This window comes from Euphorbia lathyris, chromosome 1 (assembly GCF_963576675.1).
Source record: "Euphorbia lathyris chromosome 1, ddEupLath1.1, whole genome shotgun sequence".
Lineage (NCBI taxonomy): Eukaryota > Viridiplantae > Streptophyta > Magnoliopsida > Malpighiales > Euphorbiaceae > Euphorbia > Euphorbia lathyris.
Window position 1 is genome coordinate 8587476 of NC_088910.1, and position 9027 is coordinate 8596502.

Here is a 9027-nt window from a genome sequence, read left to right on the forward strand (position 1 = left end):
AGGAGCTTTTTCAATTAGCGTTTGGGAATATTAAAATTAATGGACTTCTTTAACCCTAATAGATAGACTTGCTCTTCTTCTACGCCAAAATTAATGTCCTTATTCATTTTTTTTTTTTTGCACAAACCGCTATTATCAATCAGCTAAATTTTACCAAACAGTTCTCGCAAGCAAACAGCTAGTCAAATCAGCTAATGTAATATAATAGCGTTTGGGTTTCAAAACAAAAAATTCCAAATACAGAGAGAAATGTTAGGGCTGAGATGCATTTCTCAATCAAATTACTTCACCAAAATGCTACTAACTACCAACTATATGAACAACATCATCATCCCTCTTCCGACGTTCTCCTCTTCTCCAAAATCCATTCACCCAAATCGGAAATTATCAATCTCTGCTACTCATACTGCTACTTTCTCAATCGAGTCTCCCATTTCAGGTACTATTTTCCATCCTCCGTCCACAATTATACTGTATTCCATCTGGATTTCAATCGAATTCAGTTTAAATGTTCAGAGTTTATACAGGTTTAGACGATGATTTGGTGGGTTATGTTTTGGGCAAAAAGAAGGCAACAGAAGTAGCCCATTTGTAGGTACTTCATCTTCCCTCTCTTTTCCCCTAATTTGTCAATTCCTTTTATTGTGTTTTTGGGGATAAAGTACGAAATTAGTCTCATGGTTATTGTGGAAGAGCAATTTAGACTCTCTATATATAAAATCGGTGCAATGTAAGCACTAATAATTTGTAGATGGAGCAATTTCAGAATCTATTAACGATAGAAGCCCATTTTCCGTTAATGTTAATGCTAAATTTCACAGTTTCATAAGTGGGGTATCAATCTGTTCTCCGAGAATAACCATACTAGGTGGAGGCAGGGGGTGGCCTGGGGTGCTCCTGCACCCCGGTTTCCGGAATCACCCTTGTTTGGGGTGGTTCCATGTAAGAGATTATAATAAAAAGGACAAGGTACCAAAATAGGTCTTAAGGTTTTTGAGAAAGTATCAATTTAGGATTAGGTTTAAAAAAGAGTGCCTTATCCCTTGTTAGGAGCCTAAATTGATACTTCCTCAAAAACATTAGGCCTATTGTGGTCCTTATCCCTAATAAAAACTATTCTTGGACCTTAACTATGAGGGTTCGAATACTGACAACCTCATTTATTGATGAGTTTAAACACATGGTGGGATGTGCTTGTGTTGTGCACCCTTCAAGCTCAAGGGGCATTCACGTGACGTGAGGGTGTGTGTCAGAGAAAGGGGGTTGGCGGTGCAAAAATTGCTACTCCCAGCCTCCAAGAGGGTTGTATTCACCCTTGGGTGGAGGAGACAGAAGACGTGGAACTAACTTAACAGGAAATTCACTTCTACTAGATTTTGCTGAAATTGCTCCAGCTACTATTGCTAACATTGCCATAGGGCTAAATTTGTAACCTATCCCTTGTTTTTTTTTTCTTTGATTAGAACTCTGCAATTATCATTACATTCTGTAATCCAGGGTTTGGAAGAATGTGGTGAAGAAAGGGGACACAGTAATAGATGCAACTTGTGGGAATGGGTATGACACCGTAGCCATGCTTAAAATGGTGGCTGATGAATCCTTCCAGGGTCGTGTTTATTCTCTGGATATCCAAAGAGATGCTTTGGAGAGTGCTTCCTTACTGCTGGATGAAAATGTTACCCCTGAGGAGGTGATTGTTATGTTTTAATGGCCTAATACATCTTGCCCCTGTAATTGTGTAATTGGCACTCTGAACTTTCAAAAGTTCCAAATGACCCCTTATTCTTGTCTGATTGCATTCAATAACCCCTGTTTCTCAATAGAATTTGTTGGATGCAGAAAATGGGAGACGTGCTCCGCCACTTGTCAAAAAGAAAATGACAAATGGAAAAATAATTAGGAGCTTTTGAAAGTTCACGAACCAGTTGAAGTTTTGGGGTTATTTAATGCTATTGGACAAGGACATGGGGTTATTGAATACAATTGAACAAAAATAGGAGGTTATTGAATGCGAGTGGATAAGAATAGGGGGTCATTTGAAACTTTTGAAAGTTCAAGGGTCAGTTGAAGTTTTGGGCCAAGTACTGGGGCAACATATGTATTAAACCTGTTTTAATATCTGTTAATTGCTGTTTCTCGCAAAGTTAATTTTGAATTTATGATATTCTGGTAGTAGATCCATATTATGATAAAAAAGTGTTAGTGATTGTTGCAGAAGAAATGAGGTAGAGCTAGGACAGTTATTGTATGAGGTCTACCCTGCAGAGGCGCATAATAGATCGATATGAACATCATGAGCTGTCCGGTAATAAAACCTGTTGTTGCTGATACCTTCTTCTCAGTTCCTTCTTCTCCTTCTTCTATAACCCTAGCTCGGAGAAAGAAGAGATAAGGGGGCCCCATGGAAAATGTGGTCAGAAATCCATAATAGCATAGTTATTAAGGCGCGCCTCAGCTAAGGCTCCAGCCTTAGCGCCTCTGGAGCCCAACGGCGGGCGCGGTCAGTCAGGCGCGCTCCTTGGTGCACCTTGGTGCGCCTTAAGCCAGGCGCAAGGCGTGCCTCAGCTACCTTAGGGTAATTTAGGGTATTTTAGGGTTGAGGGTATTTAGGGTTTTGAGGGTATTTTAGGATTAGGGTATTTTAGGGTTTTTTAAGTTCAGAAAATAAAAGAAAAGCAGGGAGAGACAAAGATCTACAGTTTTTACTCCACATATCGCAGCAGTTAACTCATGCCTTAGTAGTTAACTAGAACTTAACTCATGCATTTTATGGTTTTATTGTTGTTATTTGACTATTTGTGATTATTTGTGACTAGTATTATGAATTTATGATATTTTTTTCTTTGTGCGCCTCGAGTCGCTCGGGCGCGCGCCTTAAGTTGCGCCTTGCGCCAAGGCTCCAGGACCCCCTTGCGCCAAGGCTCCAGGACCCCCTTGCGCCTTTAATAACTATGCATAATAGAGTCCGACCACAACGACCAATGGATAATACTATATGGGAGTTCAGGACAGTGAACGAATAGAAGGGAGACATGGCTATCCTAGTTATAATTAGTTATATCAGGTGAGTATGGGGTGAGTAGTATATATAGGTGCTGTATGAAAGGGGAAAGGTACCTTTAAGATTATTCATTTGGGTATTTTAGGTCTCTTGGGCTGTGTTTCGGCATAGATTTATCATTTGCTTCTGTCCTTCTTTCTGTGTTGTTTTAGATTGGTTCATCGATTCTGATCTAATACTATATAGTTTCTACTATTCTTCATCTGTTTGTGTATTCTACATCTTGGTTTGATTTATGTTTCGTGACGTTTCTCTTTATTGGTCCAACCTGACGGATCTAAAAACCGACAGAATCATACAATTTATTGAGCAGAGATGTGATGATACTGAGAAGAGACCTGAAGAGAGTAAGGTTGAGGAAAGAGTTTAGACTGTTTTATGTCGAGAAACCTCCCGAAACACGAATCAAACCAAGAAATAGAATACACGAAAGAGCAGAACTCGTATAGTATTAGATCAGAGTCGATGAAACAATCTAATGGACATGAAGACAGATAAAAGGAAATGATAAATCTGCGCCGAAGCCCGAAGCACAACCTAAGAGACGAGAAATTCTAATGTACTTCCGGTGCAATACGTCCGACCAATTAAAAGTGGCAACTTGTAGATGTTTATTTCTTAACACCAATCATGAATTGATATTCATCTCTCTTTTTTTATTGGTCGGGTGTCTTACACTCGGTGTACAATAGAAGTTCTCGAGACGAGACCCAAAATATGCAAATGAATAATCTCAACGCTACCTTTTATAATACATCTATATATACTACTCACCCCATACTCAACTAATTATGAGTTGGACAGTGACCTGTACCTTTTATTCCTTTATTACCCTCATTTCTCATATAGTATTATCTATCAAATTCTCTATCAATTTTGCTTGTGATTTATTCTGGGTTCTTGTTTCGGCCTTTGAAACAGTGTTAAAAAACAAGACCGCCTGGACTGCTTAGATGCTCAAAATCGAGAATCCCTTCCAATTTTTCCCGCCTACGCCCCTTGGCTCTTTTTTGACCGCTTAGGTAGCCCTAGGCCGCCTAGGGTGCCTAGAGTCTCCCTAGATGTCACCCGAGCGGCAGTAAAAATAACATTTTTTTTGCTTTATTATAATTCATTTTTTAACGTTGTCGCATGATTTTAGGTAAATTATTATTTTCAAATAATTTTGATTAATTGTGTTTTCTGTTTGTTTCCATGATACTATTTAACACTTTGAGGACATTGTTTCATATTCTCTCCGTTTTTTATTACATGACGTTTTAGCTTCTTTATTTTGTTTTTTATATGTCGTTTTGTATTATCAATGCACTTTTAGAAATATTTTTTCAATTTTGCCCTTATTTATGACAAGAGAGAGAAATTTAGTATTAATGTAAATAATCTCAATTAAGCCATAAAATTTAAGAGGAGAGAGAATTTTTGCATAGAAATTAGAAATTCAGGAGAGAGGTATTGAGTGTAAATTAGTCATTTTAATAGTGTAATTAATGTTGCATTTGTCTTGGTGAACAACCTTAAACGACATATAAAAAAGAATGGAGGGAGTAATTGTCATTGAATTATATTTTTTTGTTTGAGTTGTTTCAATTATATTATTGTTTAAATGTCCTTGTTCACATATTTTGAAGGATATGTCACGAATATGTATTTTTCTGCATTAAAATTATTTTATATTATTATTTTTAGGAATGAAGAGTTATTTGCTGAGAAGACTGTCTTTATTCCTGACCTCCGGTTTTACTTCTCGAAAAAACTCTCTGTTATTACAAAGAGTTTTGAAGGAGAGCCCCTGGTTCACCCCTCTCCGGTTAAAGAGGTCCAGTTAGTTGGTTGGAGGAAGCCCAGGGAAGGGGTTGTCAAGTTGAATACGGATGGCTCCTGCCTTAGTAATGGCAGAATTGCTGCTGGTGGAGTTCTTCGGGATGCTGGTGGCGCCTGGCTGGCTGGGTTTACCCATAACTTAGGTACGGGCTCCTCCTTTACTGCAGAGCTCTGGGGGATCTTGTCTGGCATTAAACTCGCCATTCGCATGGGTGTTAAAAGACTTTCGGTGGAGTCTGACAATTTGGAGGCTATCAACAGGATTTCGGATAGACATGCTGTTTGTCTTAAGAGTCAGAATCTCATTAAAGCCATCTTGAGGCTTCGTCCTGCCTTCGATTCTCTTACCTTCTCCCATATTTATAGGGAGCAAAACCGCGTGGCGGATTGCTTGGCAGCTGCTGGGCATGGGGGGATGTTAGGTGTTTCTACCCTTTCCGTTCCTCCTTCTTTTCTGTTATCTTCTCTTCTTGAGGATAGGATTGGGGTCAGTCTTCCTAGACTGATCCCGTGTTAGGTTTTTGTTTGTTTGTTTTTTTTCTTCCCTTCTTACCAAAAAAAAAATTTTTACAGAGTATACTACATATTTGAATTGCATTTATATAATAATTTGTTTATTAACAAATACAAAAATACAAATCTGATTTATTCCCGATTAATCCTCGGCGGCCCTGTCCGTCCGACTAGAGCCTAACGTTTTTTACCACCTTTGAAATAGTAGACAGCTAGTTAATTTCACCGGTCATTAAGTTTTTCATTTTTCCTGTGATTATCTAGTCCTTGATGAAACACTTATTTATGCAGAAACAACTTGTCAATCTTGTTTCCATCTGTCACAGTAGAATGGAAGAAATTGTTCCGAAAGATAGCCCCATAAGGTACTAATTTTTCTTAAAGAATTTTCTATTGTTTTAATGTGAATTTATCAACATTGAACATAAGATTTCTCATTAGTGACACTATTAATTTTGAACAATTTGATAATACAAAAAGGATCTCATAATCTACGGTCCAATTACACCTTTACCGGACATTTTTTCGTGCTATAAACACCACCCTCCTCTAGGAATGTACTAAAACTATTGCCTGGATTTATGTAGGCTCGTCGCATTCAACTTGGGCTACCTTCCGGGAGGAGACAAGGCTATGACAACCTTATCGGAAACAACCGTGTTGGCGTTGGAGGCTGCAAAGAGAATCTTATTGCCTGGAGGGCTTATCAGTTTGGTTGTGTATGTGGGGCATCTTGGTGGAAGGTAAATTTTATTCCTCTGCTGAAATTCTTATTATTGTTTTCTCCATCATGGTTTTTGCTTTACCGAAATCGAATTGAAGATCAATGATAATGTTCGGTTTTAGTTTTCGCTTTTTGTATGAATTTTCCCTTACCATAACCTTCAAGAAAGATTCAAACTTTCATAATCTTCCAATGGCTTAATTATGCATTTGGATAGTTTGCCATATCATATGAAATTGTACAAATTTAGCCATATCATATGAAATTGTACAAATTTAACGTTAACGTTTTCAAGAAATATCAATTTTAGCCATACGTTACCGAAAATTTGAAACAGCTGGTTTAACTGTTATTTTTTCAGTGATTAACTTATATGTGCTAGACTTAGTTATTAACATTTTAAAAGAGTTTTTTTTTTTTTGTAACTGTGTTACCAATACAATAAATATTATAGACATAATTGATGTTTGGAAGGTCCGAGTTGAATAACAGTCAAACCAGCCTTTTCGAATTTTCCGTAATGTAGGGCTAAAATTGATCGTGCTTGGAAACGTTATGGTTAAATTTGGACTACTTTGTACGTTAAGGCCAAATTTGCACGTCAGAAGAGAATTTGTGAAAATCTATGACCAAGTGTTTCCCAACTTTAGTGTTTCTTTGCTCTCAAGGATCATCGTAAACACCTTTATATGCATTTATATATTCCTTAAACGACCCAAATGATTTCAAAATAGAAAATAAGAATCCAAATAGGAATATATTTCCTTGTCTGTCCGAGTGTCCAGCTCGCTGAGCTTGGTGGGCGTGCGAGCCCTCGACGCAAACCCTTGTTGCTACTGCTAAACCAACACTTTGAGAATTCTCGACGTGTTGTGTTGGCTTGGTGATTCGGAGGTCGAAGTGCTAGTCCTATAACTTTGTTCATAAATACCTTGAATATTCGACTTCCGAATGATCCAAAACTCGTCTCATAACTTCCTAACGCCAAATTTAAGCTTCGTGAATATAGAATTAACCTCAATAATTTCAGTTCGTAATGCATTTGAATGGAGTACGGTATAGCCTGCAGAGTGATGCATTTATCTGCAATGTTTTAGTCAAAGATCATCCCTACCAGATGGTGGATTTATGATTCCGTTACGAAAAAAACTCGTGTTTGTATTGATTTATCTGTTCTCTTATATGCAGGGAAGAATTGGAGTCAGTTGAGAATTTTGCTTCTGAGTTACCTGTTGATGAGTGGATCTGCAGTAAGTTTCAAATGTTGAACCGCCCGGTAGCACCAGTACTCGTTTTCTTATTCAAGAGGTGAAATAACAATTCCAGATTTATCTGGATTCAACGTTACTGTTTGCTATTTGTTGTCGCTGGTGGATCTGCAGTAACTTTCAGATGTTGAACCTCTCCGTAGCACCAGCACTAGTATTCTTATTCAAGAGGTGAAATCACAATTCCCGACGTAATTGGATTCAACGTTACTGTTTGCTATTTGTTGTTACTGATAGATCTGCAGTAAGTTTCAGATGTTGAAACTCCCCGTATCACCTGTACTCATTTTCTTATTCAAGAGGTGAAATCGCCATTTCGGATCTATCTTAATTCGACGTTACTGCGTTTGCTATTTGTTGTTGCTGGTAGATCTGTAGTAAGTTTTAGATGTTGAACCCCCCGTAGCACCAGTACTGGTATTCTTATTCTAGAGGTGATCACAATTTCGGATCTATCTGGATTCAACGTTACTGTTTACTATTTGTTGTTCCTGGTAGATCTGCAGTAAGTTTCAGATGTTGAACCGCCCATAGCGCCAGATCTAGTATTATTCAAGAGGTGAAATCACCAGTGTTCCGGAGCATTTGGATTCAGCAGTGTTCTTATTCAAAAGATGAAATCACTGTTTTTTTTTTTGGTAAATTCAGAAAAAAAAACAAGTAGTTACAGTTTTTGTCAATTGCTTCTAAGGTTTTTCTTTTCTAAAAACGATGATATTTTAGTTTGATATTATAAAAATGACTATTAACGATCTCAACATAAAAAATTATAAGAATTAAAGTTGTTTAATACTATATTTGCTATGTAATTAATTTTTTTATTTTCTAAAATCATTATTTTCAGATTTTTCTCTTTTTTTTTTTTTTTTTTGAATCCAGGTTTCTCTTTTTAAATATTCATTTTTTCTCTTTTCACAAAACGGTACCTACATGATCTCAAAATTAAAAAGTTGAAAATGATCAATAGTTATAGTCAATGATCAATATTCAATTTGGTTTCATAAGTTAGGAAGTGGTTAATGATCATGGTCAAAATATTTCTTTTTATTAGTTTTCCTAGTTTAACTCTACCTCTAGTATAAATATCTAATTAGGGGGGCATTTTGATTATTTTATTTTGGTTCATAGTAAGAAAGGGAAGAAATTAGAAATTTAGATTTAGAGAGGCCTAATAGGTAAAAAAAATTAGAAATTTGAATTTAGAGGGGTCTAATAGGTCCAAAAAATTAAGAGGCAAATACATAAATATCATAATTAAGTACAAAATTACAACTAAATCATATCACCAAATTTAATTCTTAATATGTCATTATTCTCTATATATTATGATTTTACACCATAATTTAAAAAATCTAGACTTCAATTCATAAATCATAAACCCTAGAAAATATATTTTAGACTTTTAATTTATAAATTCTAATCCTTAAAGTATACTATTTTCCCTAAAATTAAAAAAATTGGATTTAGGAAGTGACTAATAGGCCCAAAATTTTGAATTTTGGACAAGCTTAACACTTAATGTGTTATTTTGGGGGCTAATTCAACACCCCAATATTTTTTGTTTTTGAGACAGGAGACCGAAACTACTCGGGGTCAAGGTGGTTCCGATGGCCGGAGGGGTTCGGGCCCTCCCAGGTCCC

General features: G+C 36.7%; 1 protein-coding gene across 1 annotated transcript; it reads left to right on the plus strand.

Moving 5' to 3' along the window:
* Positions 1–249: 249 nt before the first annotated feature.
* Positions 250–7840, plus strand: LOC136221188 (tRNA (mnm(5)s(2)U34)-methyltransferase, chloroplastic). The gene is made up of 6 exons (XM_066008876.1): positions 250–439; positions 528–591; positions 1498–1690; positions 5687–5760; positions 5983–6138; positions 7308–7840. The coding sequence occupies exons 1-6, from the start codon at positions 250–252 to the stop codon at positions 7429–7431; spliced, it is 801 nt and encodes a 266-aa protein (XP_065864948.1). The 3' UTR covers positions 7432–7840.
* The last annotated feature ends 1187 nt before the right edge of the window (positions 7841–9027 follow it).

What these genes read in the sequence shown, in the direction of transcription:
- LOC136221188 (XM_066008876.1), top strand. Translation starts at nt 250, where the DNA reads ATGTTAGGGCTGAGATGCATTTCTCAATCAAATTACTTCACCAAAATG. An exon ending in AATCGAGTCTCCCATTTCAG is followed by an intron (nt 440 to 527) that starts GTACTATTTTCC and finishes GAGTTTATACAG; the next exon opens with GTTTAGACGATGATTTGGTG. An exon ending in GTGGGGCATCTTGGTGGAAG is followed by an intron (nt 6,139 to 7,307) that starts GTAAATTTTATT and finishes TCTTATATGCAG; the next exon opens with GGAAGAATTGGAGTCAGTTG.